General features: G+C 41.7%; 1 protein-coding gene and 1 long non-coding RNA gene across 19 annotated transcripts in view; one reads left to right on the top strand and one right to left on the bottom strand.

Moving 5' to 3' along the window:
* The window catches only part of PPIP5K1 (diphosphoinositol pentakisphosphate kinase 1), a 53,912-nt gene that overhangs the window by 4,026 nt on the left and 30,355 nt on the right, over positions 1–19,531 (bottom strand). For 17 of the 18 annotated variants that reach the window (XM_032297666.1, XM_032297672.1, XM_032297669.1 and 14 more), the window contains 2 exons: positions 18,844–18,981; positions 2,218–2,331 (listed from right to left, as the gene is read on the bottom strand). In XM_032297666.1, the coding sequence (XP_032153557.1) occupies positions 2,218–2,331; positions 18,844–18,981 (252 nt within the window). The remainder of the gene's footprint in view (positions 1–2,217; positions 2,332–18,843; positions 18,982–19,531) is intronic. The other variant, XM_032297670.1, reaches the window with a different exon arrangement.
* Positions 29–1,989, top strand: LOC116564500. The gene is made up of 2 exons (XR_004274930.1): positions 29–1,173; positions 1,346–1,989. It is a non-coding gene; the product is annotated as an uncharacterized LOC116564500 (long non-coding RNA).

Here is a 19,531-nt window from a genome sequence, read left to right as displayed (position 1 = left end):
GCACCACTGTACTCCAGCCTGGGTGACAAAGCAAGACTCTGTCTCAAAAAAAAAAAAAAACCAAAACAAACAAAAAAAAAAAACAGAGAGAGACAAGATATGGTTTTGAGCCAACAAGGCTTTAAGAGATGTGGAGCCTATTTCTGGTACAGACTTATAGATTCTAAAGAAGATGTTTACCAGTGAGGCTAAACACCTGATGCTGAGTCAAAAATCTGATACTAGATGGAAAAAAAGAAAAAGATATAAGCTGAGCTTTACCCAAGTAAAGAAGTAGCCTTAATATCCAGCTAGTGGTCTGATTCAGGCAAATCAACAAGGTCAACCAGAAACAGAAAAGACAGAAGGGTAAGATTTCCGAGGGCACAGAACTCATCAACACTCCAGGAAAGAGGTAAACAGGGCAAAGGCAAGGTGAGTGTAGGATTCTCTGAAATGCAGGAGAGGAATTCTTGGTGTCGTCAGGGAAGAAAGTTTTTTCCTTATATAGGGGAAAAAGGGCAAAATTCTACAACTGTTAAGTCCAATGCCGAATGAAGTAAGAATCTTTGCTTGGGTCCTATCCAAGTAAAATAATGAAAGGCATGTTTGATTTCAGTTATTCCCCCGAGGCAGGATGATACTTCACCAGTGCCTCTGGCCCATATCCCCACCTCCAATTACCACCAGTAGCTCCTCCTTCCTACATTCATTCAAGAATTCTGTGTGGCTCCACTGTTCACACTGTTACCAAAAATAACTAGTGATAGATTAGAGATAATAAACAATAGATAGGAAAAAGCAGCACCTCAACTTAAACTAAAAACTGAAAACAGACCAACAGGAGAAGGATCATGGAGAATTAAGTAGCAGATCCTAGTCTCCTGCTCCCAGCTTTTCTAATATCTAGGTTGTCTGCTAGTCATCTTTACTGGAGAAAGCTGTTAAGATCAAATAGGGATCAGAGGAGAATGAAGTCTCCATCCTTTCTTCCCCAAAGGCCCCTTTGAGGAAACACTTCTCTCCAAATTAAAAAGTATTCCTGCCTTTTGGCCAGAACTGCCATCTTCCAATAATTTGCCAAAATGACGAACACAAAGGGAAAGAGGAGAGGCACCGGATATATGTTCTCTAGGCCTTTTAGAAAACATGGAGTTGTTCCTTTGGCCACGTATATGCAAATCTATAAGAAAGGTGATATTGGCTGGGCACTATGGCTCACGCCTGTAATCCTAGCACTTTGGGAGGCCGAGGTGGGTGGATCACCTGAGGTCAGGAGTTCAAGACCAGCCTGGCCATCATGGTGAAACCCCATCTTTATAAGTAAAAAATAAAAATAAAAATAAAAAAATAAAAAATAATAAAGGTGATATTGTAGACATCAAAGGAATGGGTACTGTTCAAAAAGGAATGTCCCACAAGTGTTACCATGGCAAAACTGAAGAGTCTACAATGTTACCCAGCATGCTGTTGGCACTGTTGTAAACAAACAAGTTGAGGGCATGATTCTACCCAAGAGAATTAATGTGCTTATTGAACACGTTAAGCACTATAAGAGCTGAGATAGCTTCCTGAAATGCGTGAAGGAAAATGATCAGAAAAAGAAGCCAACTGAAGCACCAGCCTGCTCCACCCAGAGAAGCACACTTTGAGAGAACCAATGTGAAGGAGCCTGAGCTGCTGGAACCTATTCCCTAAGAATTCGTGGCATAATAGGTGTTAAAAAAAAAAAAAAAAAGGCCTCTGGACTGTAAAAATGTTTCTATTCATTGAGTGGAAGTGTGGTGTCCTCTCCCCCAAAGAAATATTTAAAGCAAATTTTAATTGTGTCCCAATTCATTATGTATTGTATTTACTATTCAAATTTAATTTATTTCTTGCTGAAAGACGTGAGGTAGCTTATTGCAATAAATTGCTCAATTGGTTAGAAAATGGACAGGTATTACATATGAAATATTTGTACTTGTTTGAAGATAGTCCCTCTAAATCATCAAGGAAGAAATAATTTACCAAAAAAATTAAATTTAAAAAAATTATTCCTAATACTGGAGAAAAGCTTCTCTGCAATGAGATGGAAGGAACATGGAGAACAGAGGTAAAGAAAGAGAATACACAGATTCTCCCTTCATGGTGGAAATGGCAGTGAGACTGCTTCTTTTCCCTCAGGCAACAGGCCCCTCATTCACCAATCACTCTGGTCTTGGCTTTTGTCTAGGCAGTTCCAAAAGGATTACTTACACCAAGGGGGTTTCTCAGAGCGCTGCTGGAGTTGCAGGGGAGGTGAATGAAGAGTACGTGGTGGGGAAAATGGGCTGTCTGAGGTCTGGCTGCTGTGCATGGAATCAAAGAGGGCTGGAAAGGACGTAGGGTGAAGGGAGAGGGAAGAAAAAAAGGCATATGAGGAAGAATCCAGGAGCCACAGGTTCTCAACATAAGTCAAGGCCAACTTACCCTTCCTTGTCTGAGAAGTAGCATTTCCTGGCGACCCTTCAGCCAAACCATTTTCAATTTTTTAAACCTTGTATTATGAACATTTTTAAACATGTTTTTTAAAAAGTAGTGGAAAGACTAGTGCAGTCAATGCCCATATACTCGTCTCCTAGATTTAACACATTGATATTTTTGCCATATTTGTTTCATCTATTTCTGCATGCTAAAGTGCTTTAAAATAAAGGACAGACATTATAAAACACATCACCTCTAAATACTTCAAAATGCATCTCTAAAATATAAGAAATGTCTAGGCATGGTGGCTCACACCTGTAATCCTAGCACTTTGGGAGGCTGAAGTGGGTGGATCATTTGAGGCCAGGAGTTCAAGACCAGATTGGCCAACAGCTCTACTAAAAATACAAAAATGAGCCGGGCATGGTGGCACACACCTGTAATCCCAGCTACTCAGGAGGCTTAGGCAGGAGAATTGCTTTAACTCAGGAGGCAGAGGTTGCAGTGAGCTGAGATCACACCACTGCACTCCAGTCTGGGTGACAGAGTGAAACTCTGTCTCAATAATAATAATAATAAAATATAAGAAATTTTTCCAGCTGGCACAGTGGCTCATTCCTGTAAACCAGCACTTTGGGAGGCCAAGATGGGTGGATTACTTGAGGCCAAAAGTTCAAGACCAGCCTGGACAATATGGAGAAACCCTGTCTCTAATAAAAACATAAAAATTAAGGGTGGGTGCAGTGGTTCACACCTGTAATCCTAGCACTTTAGGAGGCTGAGGCGGGTGGATCACGAGGTCAGGAGTTTGAGACCAGCCTGACCAACATGGTGAAACCCTGTCTCTACTAAAAATACAAAAATTAGCTGGGCATGATGGTAAGCACCTGTAATCCTAGCTACTCAGGAGGCCGAGGAGGAGAATCGCTTGAACCCGGGAGGCGGGGGTTGCAGTGAGCCGGGATGGCACCACTGCACTTCAGCCTGGGTGACAGAGCAAGTCTTCGTCTCAAAGAAAAAAAAAAAAAAATTAGCTGGACGTGGTGGTGCATGACTGTAATCCCAGCTACTCTGAAGGCTGAGGCATGAGAATCACTTGAACCCAAGAGGCAGAGGTTTCAGTGAGCAGAGATTGTGCCACTGCACTCCAGCATGGGTGACAGAGAGAGACTGTCTCAAAAAGAAAAGAAAAGATATAGATAGATAGATGATAGATAGATAGACAGATTGATAGATAGATAAATAGATACATTTTTCCAACATAGCCATACACCATTAACAAGCTAAACAAAATTAAACAGAATTCCCTAATATCATTCAACACCTAGTCCATATTCAAATTTTCCCAATTATTCCCTCAAATGTCTTTTATAAAAGCATCCAAACATGAACCATGGACTGCATCTTGTTATGTCTCTGAAGCCTCTTTTAATCTAGAATAGTGCAGCCTCTTCTTTTGCATAATAACTTTTTTGAGACAGGGTCTCACTGTCACCCAGGCTGGAGTGCAATGCTTTGATCACTGCTCACTGCAGTCTTGTCCTCCTGGCTCAAGCGATCCTCCCACCTCAGCCCCTTGAGTAGTTGAGACTACAGGCATACACCACCACTCCTGGCTATTTTTTTGTATTTTAGTAGAGATGGGTTTTCACCATGTTGCCTAGGCTGGTCTCGAACTCTTAGGCTCAAGCAATCTGCCTGCCTCAGCCTTCCAAAGTGTCAGGGTTTACAGACATGAGCCACCGTGCCCAGCCCATAGTAACTTTTTTAAAAGAAGGCTGTGCACGGTGGCTCACATATGTAATCCCAGAACTATGGGAGGCTGAGGCAAGTGGATCACCTGAGGCCAGAAATTTGAGACCAGCCTGGCCAACATGAAGAAACCCCGTTTCTACCAAAAATACAAAAATTAGCCGGGCTTGGTGGTGGGTGCCTATAATCCCAGCTATTTGGGAGGCTGAGGCAGGAGAATCACTTGAACCCAGGAGGTGGAGGTGGCAGTGAGCCGAGACTGCACCACTGCACTCCAGCCAGGGCATCAAAGTGAAACTCCATCCTTTTTTTTTTTTTTTTTTTTTGCTTGGAAGTCTTGCTCTGTCACCAGGCTGGTGTGCAGTGGCACGATCCTGGTTCACTGCAACCTCCACCTCCCAGGATCAAGTGATTCTCTTGCCTTAGCTTCCCAAGTAGTTGTGACTACAGGCACCGCACAACCACACCCAGCTAGTTTTTGTATTTTTAGTGGAGACGGGGTTTCACCATGTTGTCCAGGATGGTCTCTATCTTGTGATCTGCCCACCCTGGGCTCCCGAAGTGCTGAGATTACAGGCTTGAGCCACTTGAGCCACTGAGCCACTGAGATAGATAGACTCTATCTCAAAAAAAAAAAAAAAAAAAAGGAGAGACAGAGAAGAAAGAAAAAAGAACAAGCCACATGTCTTTGCAGAAGGTCATGTCCCACATTCTGGACTTGTCTGATTGTTTCCACAAGAATCATTTAACTTATTTTACTATATCTTGTATTTCCTATTAACTGGAAATTACATCTAACTTAGCTAATTTATGTTAAATAATTTTGTTAAGAAAACTTTAAGAGGTGATCCCATGTACTGTATATTGCATCATACTGGAGGCATATTGTCTCATTGTCCCATTATAAGTATAGCTAAGTTTACTAAGTTAAGGTGGCACAACAAGATCTCACTGTCAAGTTTTCCCCTTCTAATTAGGGGTGATCCTTTGAGGAATGTCTAGTTCTCCATCAACTGGCATATTTTCTGTAAAGAGGAGCTTTCTTTCTGCAAATGCGACTATTTGATTAAACTGAACTATAGTTCTCCCTGAAAAGGATGAGTGTTTATTTCCCTTTAATTGGTTTTCAGAGTAGAGAGTTAGTGAAAAATATTCTCCAACAGTGGCAGATGAGTATTAATTTGTTTTATCATTTATTTATTTAATTTTTTTTGAGACAGAGTCTTGCTCTGTCACCCATGCTGGAGTGCAGTAGTATGATCACAGCTCACTGCAGGCTCAAACTCCCAGGTTCAAGTAATCTTCCAACCTCAGTCTCCTGAGTAGCTGGGGCAACAGACATGTAACACAAAGCCTAGCTCATTTTTGTATTTTTGTAGAGGTGGGGTTTCACCATGTTGCCCAGGCTGATCTCGAACTCCTGAGCTCAAGTGATTCCCCGGCCTTGGCCTCCCAAAGTGCTGGGATTACAGGTGCATGCGCTACCTCGTCCAGCACCCAGCTCTTGTTTTCATTCATTATGAGCTTGTGGATTTTTATTATATATATTCAGTGTGCTTTTTTTTTTTTTTAAGAGACACGGTCTTGCTCTGTCACCCAGGCTGGAATGCAGCGGTGCAAGCATAGTTCACTGCAGCCTCAAACTCCTGGGCTCAAGCAATCCTCCCACATCAACCGAGTAGCTAGGACTACAGGTGTGTGCCACCATGCCTGACTAATTTTATTTTCTAATTTCTTTTTTTTTCCTTTTTGAGATGGAGTCTTGCTGTGTCGCCCAGGCTGGAATGCAGGGGCACCATGTCAGCTCACTGCAAACTCTGCCTCCTGCGTTGAAGAGAGTCTCCTCCCTCAGCCTCCCATAGCTGGGACTACAGGCGTGTGCTACCACGCCTAGTTAATTTTAGTTTTAGTAGAGACTGGGTTTCACTGTTTTAGATATGATGGTCTCAATCTCCTGACCTCATGATCCACCCACCTAGGCCTCCCAAAGTGTGGGATTACATGCATGAGCCACTCTGCCTGGCCCTAATTTTTTTTTATCTTCTTAGAGGTAAGGTCTAGCTGTGTTGCTCAGGCTGGTTTCAAACTCTTAGGCTCAAGCAATTCTCCCACTTCAACCTCCTGAGTAGCTACATCCAGCGTACTTTAATCAACTATAGTAATTATTCTTTTTAATGCTCAAACTGTCCCAATTTTGGTCACTGGGAGCCTCTTTGGGCTTGACTGCTTCCTTGCTTCCTTTATCAACATGCTGCAAGATCATCCTGCACTTTCTTTGCCCTCGACCATGCATTCTAAACAAAATTGGTTCTTCTGGGGATAAAAAAAATCTTAGCTATTCCAATGGTTTATGGTCCACCAAATGGTCACAATACATAAACAGATACATGATATATCTGTGGTATTAAAATTTCATGAGATAGGAGGTAATTGGGGAAAAAAAGATTCTAAAAAAACTCCTGGGTTGGAGAGTAATTTTCAAAAAGTTTAAAAAACCCTGCTCTAGACCAAAAATCAAGTTATTTTCCCATGGAATCCTGATTACTTTTAGTGGAGAATGGTACATAGAGACCAAAATCTAGTTACTAAAGGAGCTCATTGCTACATTTGCCAATGCATACTACTAGAAAAAGCACTTAAAAACCAGAATTCATATTGATATTTCCAATTCAAATTTATCATTACAGTATTTTAAAAGTCTTTTGAATTTATACATGTATCTAATTTATCTTACTTTGAAAATCCTGGTTCCTAATAACAGGAACATAATTCCTTATTTGCATTACTCTATAATGCATATATATATATATATATATATATATACACACACACACACACATAATATATATATACATATACTATATATATAGTATCAATATGACTGTAGTTTCAATATGACTATTGATACTACAAAACTTTCCTTCTCTTCTCTTCAAAAATTTTTTGAGAAACAAACTGTTTTCCACAGAAACTGTACTATTTTATATTTCCATTAGCACTGTTATGAGAGTTCCAGTTTGTCCACATCCTAACATTTTCTTTTCTTTCTTCCTTTTTTTAAAATAGTTATCCTGTTGGGTGTGAAGTGGTATCTCACTGTGGTTTAGATTTGTACATCCCTAATAACTAATGAAAGTTAGCATCTTTTCATGTGCTTCTTAGCTATTTACAGATCTTCTTCGGAGAACGTCAATTCAAGTCCTCTGCCCCTTTTTAAACTGTGTTGCCTTTTTGTTGTTGTTATATTCTATACCCATCAGATATATCATTTGCAAATATTTTGTCCCTTTCTGTAGTTGTTATTTCACTTTTTGATAATATCCTTTGATGCACAAATATTTTTAGTTTGGGTAAAGTCTAATTATTTTTTCTTTTGTTGTTTATGCTTTTGTTCCACCTACAAATCCATTGCCAAATTTAGGGTCATGAAGATTTACTCTATGACTTCTTCTAAGAGTTTTATCATTTTAGCTCTTATATTTAGGTCATTGATCCATTTTGAGTTAATATTTTCATATAGTATGAGGTAGGGGTGAATGAATTCTTTTGCAATGTGAATACCCAGTGGTTTCAGCACCACTTATTGAAGAGACTATTCTTTCTCCATTGAATAGTTTTTGACATCCTTGTTGAAAATCAACTGGTCATACATGTTTAATTCTGGACTCTTGATTCTAGTCTATTGGTCTATATGTTTATACTTTTGGCAATACCACACTGTTTTGACTACCATAGCTTTGCAACACATTTGGAAATAGAAAGTGTGAGTCCTCCAGCTTCATTTTGCTTTTTCTTTTTTTTTTTTTTGAGACGGAGTTTCGCTCTTGTTATCCAGGCTGGAGTGCAATAGCGCGATATCGGCTCACCGCAACCTCCGCCTCCTGGGTTCAGGCAATTCTCCTGCCTCAGCCTCCCGAGTAGCTGGGATTACAGGCATGCACCACCATGCCCAGCTCATTTTTTGTATTTTTAGTAGAGACGGGGTTTCACCGTGCTGACCAGGATGGTCTCAATCTCTTGACCTCGTGATCCACCCGCCTCTGCCTCCCAAAGTGCTGGGATTACAGGCGTGAGCCACCGCGCCCGGCCCGTTTTGCTTTTTCAAGATTCTTTTGGCTATTCAGGCCCTCTTACAGTTCCATATGAATTTGAGGGTCAGCATTTCCATTTCTGAAAAAAGGCCATTAAAATTCTGATAGGGATTATATTAAATCCATAGATCACTTTGGGGAATAAATGCCTTTCCATTTATATAGGCTTTCTTTAATTTTTTTCTTCTGATTTGTTTTCATTTTTTTTGACTCACCTTGTCACCCAGTCTACAGTGCAATGGCATGATCATGGCTCACTGCAGCCATGACATCCTGGGCTCCAGCAATCCTCCAACCTCAGCCTCCCTGGTAGCAGGGCTATAGGCACACACCACCACACCCAGCTCATTTTTTTTTTCCAAGATAAAGTCTTGCTCTGCCACCCAGGCTGGAGTGCCATGGTATGATCATGGCTCACCATAACCTCTGCCTCCGAGGTTGAAGCAATTCTCCTGCCTCAGCCTCCAAAGTAGCAGGAATTATAGGAACCTGCCACTGCACCTGGCTTTTTTTTTTTTTTTTTTTTTTGAACAAGACAGGATTTCACTCTGTTGCCCAGGCTGCAGTACAGTGGTACAATCATGGCTGCTCACTGCAGTGTTGATCTTCCAGGTTCAGGTAATCCTCCTGCCTCAGCCTCCCAAGTAGCTAGGACTACAGGTGCATGTGGCCACACGTGGCTAAGTTTTCTTAAAAGTTATTTGTAGAGCAAGGCCTGGTGGCTCACGCCTGTAATCCCAGCACTTTGGAGAGCCAAGGCAGGTAGATCACCTGAGGTTGGGTGCTCAAGAGCAGCCTGGCCAACATAGTGAAACCACCTCTCTACTAAAATTACCAAAAAATTAGCCCTGCATGATGGTGGGCACCTATAATCCCAGCTACTTGGGAGGTTGAGGCAGGAGAATTGCTTGAACCTGGGAGGCAGGGGTTGCAGTGAGTGGAGATCATGCCATTGCACTCCATCCTGGCCAACAGAGTGAAAGTCTATCAAAAAAAAAAAAATTATATAGAGAGACAGGGGTCTCCCTGTGTTGCCCAGGCTGGTCTTGAACTTCTTGCCTCAAGCAATCCTTCTGCCTTAGCCTCCCAAAGTGCTGGAATTGCAGGCATGAACCACTGCACCTGGCCTTCTTTAATTTCTTTCAGCAATGTTTTACAGTTTTTGGTGTACAAATCTTTCAACTTCCTGGTTAAATTTGTTCCCAGGCATTTTATTCTTTTGAATGCTATAGAAAACAGAATTGTTTTTTGGATTTCCTTTTTCAATCATTCATTGCTGGCGTATACAAACACAATTGAGCTGGATACTATAGCTCACTCCTGTAATCCCAGCACTTTGGGAGGCTGAGGTGACAGGATCACTTGAAGCCAGGAGCTCAAGACCAGCCTAGGCAACATGGAAATACTCCATCTCTACAAAAAATTAGCTAGGTATAGTGGCACAGGCCTGTGGTCCCACTTATTTGGGAGGCTCAGGTGGGAGGATCACTTGAGCCTGGGAGGCAGAGGTTTCAGTGAGCTGAGATTATGCCAATACACTCCAGCATGGGCAGCAGAGCAAGACTGTTTTAAAAAAAAAAAAGTTCTTGAAATAAGTTTTTTAAAATTAATTTTATATGGCTGGGCGCAGTGGCTTATGCCTATAACCCCAGCACTTTGGAAGGCTGAGGTGGGAAGATCAACTGAGCCCAGGAATTTGAGACCAGCCTGAGCAACACGGCAAAATGCCATCTCTACAAAAAAAAAAAAAAAAAAAATACAAAAATTAGCTGAATGTGGTTGTATACGCCTATAGTCCCAGCTACTTGGGAGGCTGAGGTGGAAGGATTGCTCAAGCAAAAGAGGTCAAGGCTGCAGTGAGCCATGATGGCACCACTGCACTCCAGCCTGGGTGACAGAATGAGACCCTATCACAGGAAAAAAAAAGAGATGAGATCTTGCTATGTTGCCCCTGCTGGTCTCAAACTCCTGGCATCAAGTGATCCTCAGGCCTCAGCCTCTCAAAGTTCCAGGATTACAGGAACAAGCCACTAAGCCCGACCCACAACATTTTTGTGAGTTGACCTTTTTTTCGCTCTTGAGACAGGGTCTTGCTCTATCAGCCAGGCTAAAGTACACTGATGCAATCACCACTCACTGCAACCTTGACCTCCTATGCTCCAGCCATTCTCCTACCTCAATCTCCCAATTAGCTGGGACTACAGGTGTGCGTCAACATGCTTGGCTAATTTTTTATTTTTTTGTAGAGACAGTGTCTCCCTGTGTTGTCCAGGCTTGTCTCAAACTCCAGGGCTCAAACAATCCTGGCACCTCAGTCTCCCAAAGTGCTGAGATGACAGGCATGAGCCACTGTGCCCAGTCCGAGTTCATTTGTACCCTGCAACTCTGCTAAATTTTTTCATTAGCTTTAATAACCGTTTTCTAATTGCTTTTTTTTTTTTTGAGACTTCTTTGTGATTTTATATATAGGACTATGTCCTCTATGAACACAGATAGTTTTATTTCTTCTTTTCCAATTTGGGTAATTATTTTTCTTGCCTAAAACTCCTAGTACGATGTTGAATAGCAGTGGTAGAAGCCACCATCCTTGTCTTGTTCCAAATTTCAGAGAGAAAGCCTTCAGTATTTCACTACTGAGTATGATGTGTGCTTTGGCTTTCATAAATTCCCTTTATCCTGTTGAGGACGTTCCCTCCTATTCCTAGTTTGCTGAGTGTTTTTATCGTGAAAGGGTGTTGGATTTTGTCAAATGTTTTCCTGTGTCAACTTAGATGATTGTGTTTATTTTCTCTGTTTCTAATAATGTAGTGTATTGCACTGACCAGTTTTCTTATATTGAATCACTCTTGCATTCTTGAGACAAATCTCACTTAGCCCTAGTATAATTCTTTTATTATGTTGTTGGATTTGGTTTGCTAGCATTTTGTTCAGAACTTTTGCCTCCGTATTTATAGGGATATTGGTGTCTTCTCCTATGGTGTCTTTGTCTGAAATGTGGTATCAGGGTAATGCTGGCCTCAAGAAAGTGTTTCCTCCTCTTCAATTTTTTTGAAAGAGCATGAGTAGACTGGTTATTTCTTCTTTAACCAGTGAAGGCATCTGGTTTTAGACTTTTCATTTTTTGGAGGTTTTTGTTACTAATTTAATCTTTTTCACCTGGGTGCAGTGGCTCATATCTGTAATCCTAGCGCTTTGGGAGGCCAAGGCGGGTGAATCACTTGAGGTCAGGAGTTCAAGACCAACCTGGCCAATATTGTGAAATCCCGTCTCTACTAAAAATACAAAAATTAGCTGAGTGTGATGGCGGGTGCCTGTAATCCAAGGTACTGGGGGGGCTGAGGCAGGAGAATCGCTTGAAGGTCAGATGCAGAGGTTGCAGTGAGCCAAGATCAGCCACTGCACTCCAGCTTGGGCAACAGAGCAAGACTCTGTCTCAAAAAAAAAAAATTATTATTATACAATAATAATAATTTAATTGTTGCCTTGTTATAGGTATGTTAAGATTTTTTACTTCTTGATTCAGTTTCTGTAGGTTTGCATGTTTCTAGGAATTCATCCGTTTCAAATAGGTTATCTAAGTTGTTGGCATACATTTGTTCATAGTACTCTCTTATAATCCTTTGTATGTCTGTAAAATCAATAGCAATGTCCCCACTTTTATTCCTAATTTTAGTTATTTGAATCTTCTCTCTCTTCTTAGTCTAGCTAAAGGTTTGCCAATTTTGTTGACCTTTTCAAAGAACCAACTTTTGGTTTCATTGATTTTTCCTATTGTTTTTCTTTAATTTTTCTTTATCTCTACTCTAATCTTTATTTCCTTCCTTTTGCTTTTTTTATTTTTATTTTTTGAGACAGGGTCTCACTCTGTCACCCAGGCTGGAGTGCAATGGTGTGATACTGGCTCACTGCAACCTCTGCCTCCCAGGTTCAAGCGATTCTCCTGCCTCAGCCTCCCGAGTAGCTGGGATTACAGGTGTGTGCCACCACACTTGGCTTATTTATTTATTTATTTATTTATTTTGTATCTTTAGTAGAGACAGGGTTTCGCCATGTTGGCCAGGCTGGTCTCGAACTTCTGACCTCAAGATCCACCCCCCACAGCCTCCCAAAGTGTTGGGATTATAGGCATGAGCCACCATGCCTGGTTTGCTTTTTGAGTTTAGTTTACTCTTCTTTTTCTAGTTTCGTAAGGTATAAATTAGGTTACTGATTTAAGATTTTTTTCCTTTTTTTTTTTTTTTTTTGAGACAGGGGTGTCTCTTTATCACCCAGGCTGGAGTGCAGTGGTACAGTCTCAGCCCACTGCAACTTCTGTCTCCCAGGCTTAAGCTCTCCTCTCACCTCAGCCTCCCAAGCACCTGGGATTACTGGTATGTACCACCACACTTGGCTAATTTTAAAGTTTTTCTGTAGAGACAAAGTCTCACTATATTGCCCAGACTGCTCTTGAACTCTTAGACTCAAGCGATCCTCCCACTTTGGTCTCCCAAAGTGTTGGAATTACAAGTGTAAGCCACCATGCCTGGTCTTTTCTTCTTCTTTTTTTAAATGTAGATATTTATAGCTATAAAGTTATCTCTGAGCACTAATTTTGTTGCATCCCCTACCATCTGGTTTGTTTTTTTTTCATTTTCTTTTTTTTTTTTTTTTTTTTGAGATGGAGTTTCGCTCTTGTTGCCCAGGCTGGAGTGCAATGGCGCGATCTCGGCTCGCCGCAACCTCCGCCTCCTGGGTTCAGACAGGAGCCTCAGCCTCCTGAGTAGCTGGGATTACAGGCACGCGCCACCATGCCCAGCTGATTTTTTTTTGTATTTTTAGTAGAGATGGGGTTTCACTATGTTGACCAGGATGGTCTCGATCTCTTGACCTCATGATCCACCCGCCTCGGCCTCCCAAAGTGCTGGGATTACAGGCGTGAGCCACCGCGCCCGGCCTTTGTTTTCATTTTCATTCATTTCAAAGTATAATCTAATTTCCCTTGTGATTTCTTCTTTGACTTATTCATCATTTAAGAGTATGTTGTTGGCTGGGCGCGGTGGCTCCTGCCTGTAATCCTAGCACTTTGGGAGGCCGAGGAGAGCAGATCTCTTGAGCTCAGCCTGAGCAACATGGTGTGTCTCTACAACAACAACAACAAAAAAAAAGGACAAAAATTAGCTGGGTGTGGTAGTGTGCGCCTGTAGTCCAGCTACTCAGGAGGTGAGTAGCTGGACGTCAAAGTTGCAGTGAGCCGTGATCATACCACTGAACTCCAGCCTAGGTGACAGAGTGAGACCTTGTTTCAAGAAAAAAAAAAAAAAAAAAAGATGTTGTTTTACCCACAAAAATTGAAAACAAAAAAGGAAGTCAGGCCTGGTGGCTCGCAGCTTGTTGCTACTAAAAATACAAAATTAACTGGGTGTGGTGACACATGTCTGTAGTCTCTGCTACTCGGGAGGCTGAGGTGGAAGAATTGCTTGAATACGGGAGGCAGAAGTTGCAGTGAGCCAAGATCATGCCGCTGCACTCCAGCCTGGACAACACAGCAAAACTCTTGTCTAAAAAAAAAAAAGAATATGTTGTTTAATTTCTATATTTGTGAATTTTCCAGTTCTCTCTTCTATTATTAATTCTAGCATCATTCCATTGTGGCTGGAGAAGATCTTTTGTATGATTTCAACCTTTTAAAATTTATGGAGACTTGTTTTGTGGCCTAACATATGTTCTGTCCTGGAGAATATTTCATGTACATGTGAGAAGAATCTGCATTGTGCAGTTGCTGGATGAAATGGTCTATAAATCTGTTAGGTCTAGTTGGGTTACAGTATTCCATTTCCTTACTAATTTTCTTCTTCTTCTGTTTTTTAATAGAGATGGGATCTCACTCTGTCACCCATGCTGGACTACAGTGGCACAATCACAGCTCACTGCAACAGCCTTGACTTCCTGGGCTCAAGGAATCCTCTCACCTTGGCCTTTCAGGTAGCTGGGCCTACAGTCATGTGCCATAATGCCCAATTAATTTTTAAATTTTTTGTAGAGACAGGATCTCACTATGTTACCCAGGCTGGTCTCAGATTTCTAGCCTTAAGTGATTCTCCTGCCTTGTATTCCCAAAGTGCTGGGATTTCCTTACTAATTTTCTGACAAGTTGTTCTGTCTATTATTAAAGTGGGTATTGGCTGGACACAGTGGCTCATGCCTGTAATACCAGCATTTTGGCTGAGGCAGGAGAATCAATCACTTAAGCCCAGGAGGTCAAGGCTGCAGTGAACTATGATCACACCACTGCAGCCTGGGCAACAGAGCAAGACCCTGTCTCTAAAAATAAAATAAACAAAAGAAGGTAGTGAAGTCTCCAACTACCATTGTAGAATTCTTCCTTCAGTTCTATCAATGTTCGTGTCATGTATTTTGGGGATCTGTTATTTGGTATGTATGTGTTCATAATTGTTTTATCTTCTGATAAATTGACCTCATTATCAATATATGACTTTCTCTTACTTGTAACAACTTTTTTTAAAGAGACAGGGTCTTGCTATGTTCCCCAGCTAGAGTACTCCTGGGCTCAAGTAATCATCCCACTTTAGCCTTCCAAGTAGCTAGGACTGCAGGTATGCACCTCTGCACCCAGCTCCTCTTGTAACAACGTTTTTACTTAAGACTATTTTGTCTAATGTTGGTATAGATACTTCAGTTCTCTTTTGGTTACTATTTGCATAGAATATCTTTTGCTACCCTTTTACTTTCGACTTATTTGTGTCCTCGGATCTAAAGTGAGACTCTTGTCAAATATGACACCTGGCATACACACACACATGCACACACATGCACACACACACGCATGCACAAGGAAAGGTGGAATATGTTAGAAAACAAAACAACATGAGAGAATATTACTAAAATTACTGTTAAAGGTAGAAGTTGGAAGTCTGTCTCATTAGACTTTTCATTTGTTTATAATTATAATTAACATTATAATTATAATTAAATATTGACATTGTTAGGGTAAATAATTTTTTTTTGAGACGGAGTTTCACTCTTGTCTGGGATTACAGGCACCAGCCACCATGCCTAGCTAATTTTTGTATTTTTTAGTAGAGACAGGGTTTCACCATGTTGGCCAGACTGGTCTTGAACTCCTGACCTCGTCATCCACTCTCCTTAGCCTTCCAAAGTGCTGGGATTATAGGCATAAGCCACCATGCCCAGCAGTTAGAGTAAATAATAAATTTAAAACACAAAACACTATTATATTTTCCTAAATCTTGATTCATTTTCTTCTGCTCACCTTATTGTAACAGTCTTTCAATGAGAAAACTGTTGGAGTTTTCTATTTTATTGATTGATTGATTGAGACAGGGTCTCACTCTGTCACCCAGGCTGGAGTGCAGTAGCACAATCTCAGCTCACTGTAACCTCGACCTCCCAGGCTCAGGAGATCCTCCCACCTCAGCCTCTCAAATAGCTGGGACCACAGGTGCATGCCATCATGCCTGGCTAATTTTTTTTTTTTTGGTAGAGATGGGGTTTTGTCACGTTGCTCAGGCTGATCCTGAAATCTTGAACTCAAGCAATCTGTCAGCCTTAGCCTCCCAAAGTGCTGGGATTACAGGTGTGAGCCACCACCACGCCCAGCTGAGTTTTTGTTTGTTTTTTAATTTTTTTTTTTTTTTTTTTTAGAGACGGAGTCTCACTCTGTTGCCCAGGCTGGAGTGCAGTGGTGCAATCTCAGCTCACTACAACTGCCACCTCCCAGGTTCTAGCAATTCTTCTGCCTCAGTCTCCTGAGTAGCTGGGGCTACAGGCACATGCCACTATGCCCAGCTAATTTTTTGTATTTTAATAGAGACAGGGTTTCACCATGTTGCCCAGGCTGGTCTTGAACTCCTGAACTCAGGCAATCAACCCACCTCAGTCTCCCAGAGTGCTAGGATTACAGGCGTGAGCCACCGCACCCAGCCTTAAAATATTTACTGAAATATTCAATTTTCTATCAAAACATTTAAGAATTGCAAATCAGAAAATAAACCAATTCAACTTTAAAAAAATAAATTAAGTGAGTCTCTTGTGGACACTTTTAAAAGTGCATTCTGGCCGGGTGTGGTGGCTCACACTTGTAACCCCAGCACTTTGGGAGGCTGAGGCGGGTAGATGACCTGAGATCAGGAGTTCAAGACCAGCCTGGCCAACGTGGTGAAATCTTATCTCTACTAAAAATATAAAAATTAGCCAGTCGGGGTGGCATCCCAGCCTGGGCAACACAGCAAAGCTCCATCTCAAAAATTAAAAAAAAAAAGTGCCTCCTGGCCAGGTGTGGTGGCTCACACCTATAACCCCAGCACTCTGGGAGGCTGAAGCAGGTGGATCACGAGGTCAGAAGATTGAGACCATCCTTGTTAACACGGTGAAACCCTGTCTCTACTAAAAACATAAAAAATTAGCTGGGTGGGGTGGCATGTGCCTGTAGTCTCAGCTCCTTGGGAGGCTAAGGCAGGAGAATCGCTTGCACTATGGCCTGGGAGACAAAGTGAGACTCTGTCTCAAAAAAAAAAAAAAAAATACATCCTGAGGCTGGGCACAGGTTGTTCACTTGCCTTACAATGTTCTTAAGGCATGTTCTCTGCACAGCCACTTTTCTGCCCTGAGCAAGTTAAAGTTAGGCAAAACAAAGGTAGGTACCTTGTGTCAGTCCTTTAAGCAGCCCACCAACAGATTAGAAAAGACAAAATTCTTTGAGAATAGGGTCTTCTCTGCTCCCTCTGGAACCTGGGACCTGGTTCCCACATTGACAACATGGGCTGTCATCTTCAAAAGCACAACCAAGCCAGGGAGGCAGGGTGGGACAAGGGCGAGTAAATAATGTTGCAAAGTTTTTCTGCCATTTTTAGGTTGCCTCCTTCTGGATTCAGCATTTTCCTAGTTTCTGCAAATCTTTGACTATTCTCCAGAGTTCTGACAATGCTGGTTCTGATAGTTTTTGCTTACTTTTTGATGTTTCTGTGAATCAACAAGCCCTTTAGATTAGATAAATCATGTATCTAACACATGATTTAATTTTTACATTTAGATTTCTGATCCATATGGAGTTTGTCATGGTATATAGTGTAGGTTCAATTTTAACTTTTGTCAAATGGCTATTCAATTATCCCCAGTCTATTTAGTAAACAGTCTTTCTGGCCACGTGTGGTAGCTCACACCTATAATCCCAGCACTTTGGGAGACTGAGGCAAATGAACACCTGAGATCAAAAGTTCAAAACCAGCCTGGGCAACATGGCAAAACCCCATCTCTACTAAAAATACAAAAATTAGCCAGGTATGGTGGCAGATGCATGTAATCCCAGCTATTTGGGAGGCTGAGGCAGGGAGAATTGCTTCAACACCAAAGGCAGAGGTTGCAGTGAGCTGAAATTGTGCCACTGCACTCTAGCCTGGGCGACAGAGTGAGACTCTAACTCAAAAAAAAAAAAAAAAAGTCTGTCACACTTGTAATACCAGCACTTTGAGAGACCAAGGCAGGAGGATCATTTGAGCCCAGGAGTTCCAGGCTGCAGTGAGCTAGGATTGCAAAGATCAAAACTAAAATGATGTTTTATAGAATGTTTTAAAATATGGTAGGGCTAGTATTTGCTCATTGTTCTTCTTTTCAGGGTTTTCTTCACTTCTCTCTCTCTCTCTCTCTCATTCTCTCTCTCTCTCTCTTTCTCTCTCTCTCTTTTTAGGTACAATCTTGCTCTGTCCACCCAGGGTAGAGTGCAGTGGCATGATCATAGCTCACTGCAGCCTTGAACTCCTGGGTTCAAGTGATCCTCCTACTTCAACATACCAAGTAGATGAGACTATAGGCACATACCACAATGCCTAGCTTTTGTTTTATTTTCTGGAGAGATGGGGGGGATCTCACTATGTTGCACAGGCTAGTCTTGAACTCCTGGCCTCAATAATCCTCTTGCCTCAGCCTCCCGAATCACTGGGATTATAAACGTGAGCCACTACATCCAGCTCATTCTTCACTGTTCTTGCTTGTTTTTCAATGAAAATTTCAGAACTGATATGTTTGATTTTAGAAAAACCATATTTTTATTGGTATCATGTTAAATTAATTACCTTAGAAAGGAGTGATATTTTTATGATGTTTAGTTGGCCTATGCAATTATCCTTTTCTTTTTTTTTTGAGATGGAGTCTCTGTCACCCAGGCTGGAGTGCAGTGGCACAATCTTGGCTCACTGCAACGTCTGCCTCCTGGGCTCAAGCAATTCTCCCACCTTAGCCTCCCAAATGGCTGGAACTATAGAAACACACCACCATGCTCAGCTCATTGTTGTAATTTTTTTTTTCAGTAGAAACAGGGTTTCACCATGTTGGCCAGGCTGGTCTCAAACTCCTGACCTTAGGTGATCCATCTGCCTTGGCGTCCCAAAGTGCTGGGATAATAGGCATGAGCCACCGCATCTGGCCAGCAATTATATATTTTAAGTGTATTTTTGTGTCTTTGTGGGCTGCCTAACTAGCTTTTTAATTTATTACTTTCTTATATTCTAGGAAACATGGGAATAGGAAAAGAGAGAAAGGTACAAAATAAAAATATCCATACCTGCAGATGCCTGTGCCTGGGTATCAGTGTGGCGCTGGCAGACCCTACTCAAGAATTCACTCACTTGACGTAGGGAAAGGGCATTATGCAGTGTTTCCAGAGGGTAGATGGTAGGCACCATGGAACACCCTTCAAATCCTGTTTGAAAAGAGATGGGCAAAGTCAATGTTATTCCTGCCAGATATACCCCAAATGGCCAAGGAAGCATGGAGAGTCCCTGAGAGCCATCAGGAGAGTCCGTGGCTTTTGGAGTGTGGGGTATCCAAGACTCTTAGGAGAGGGAACTCTTTAGAGCCCCTAGGGGAGTCTGTTTTTCTCACCTCCAGATTTCCTAAAACATCTACCTGCTAAGGTCTCCAGGTGAATCAAATCACCTCTCATGCTACCTATGGAGAGCCTGCAATGTTCCATGGAAAAATCAACAGAATCCCAGTAGGGTAAGCACCAACATTGCTCTCATACTTTCTGGAGGAATAAAACAAGGATCCAGAGATAAGGAGTGAAACTGCAGATCTAACATGAGATAGGGAGCTGGGAAGAAACAGCAGATTTTGGGTATCATGAATAAGAGAACCAGATTAAGGAGAAGGACATGAAATCTGAGAAGGAGTTCATGCAAATTTAGGATATGGGTAGAAAGGCTAGAATACTTGGATGCAAACTGGAGGACATGCAATACACATGAAGC

The sequence above is a fragment of the Sapajus apella genome, unplaced genomic scaffold (assembly GCF_009761245.1).
Source record: "Sapajus apella isolate SASKATOON/1434 unplaced genomic scaffold, GSC_monkey_1.0 scaffold37, whole genome shotgun sequence".
Lineage (NCBI taxonomy): Eukaryota > Metazoa > Chordata > Mammalia > Primates > Cebidae > Sapajus > Sapajus apella.
Note: the sequence above shows the minus strand (reverse complement) of the source record. Positions and strands in the feature narration are given on the sequence as shown.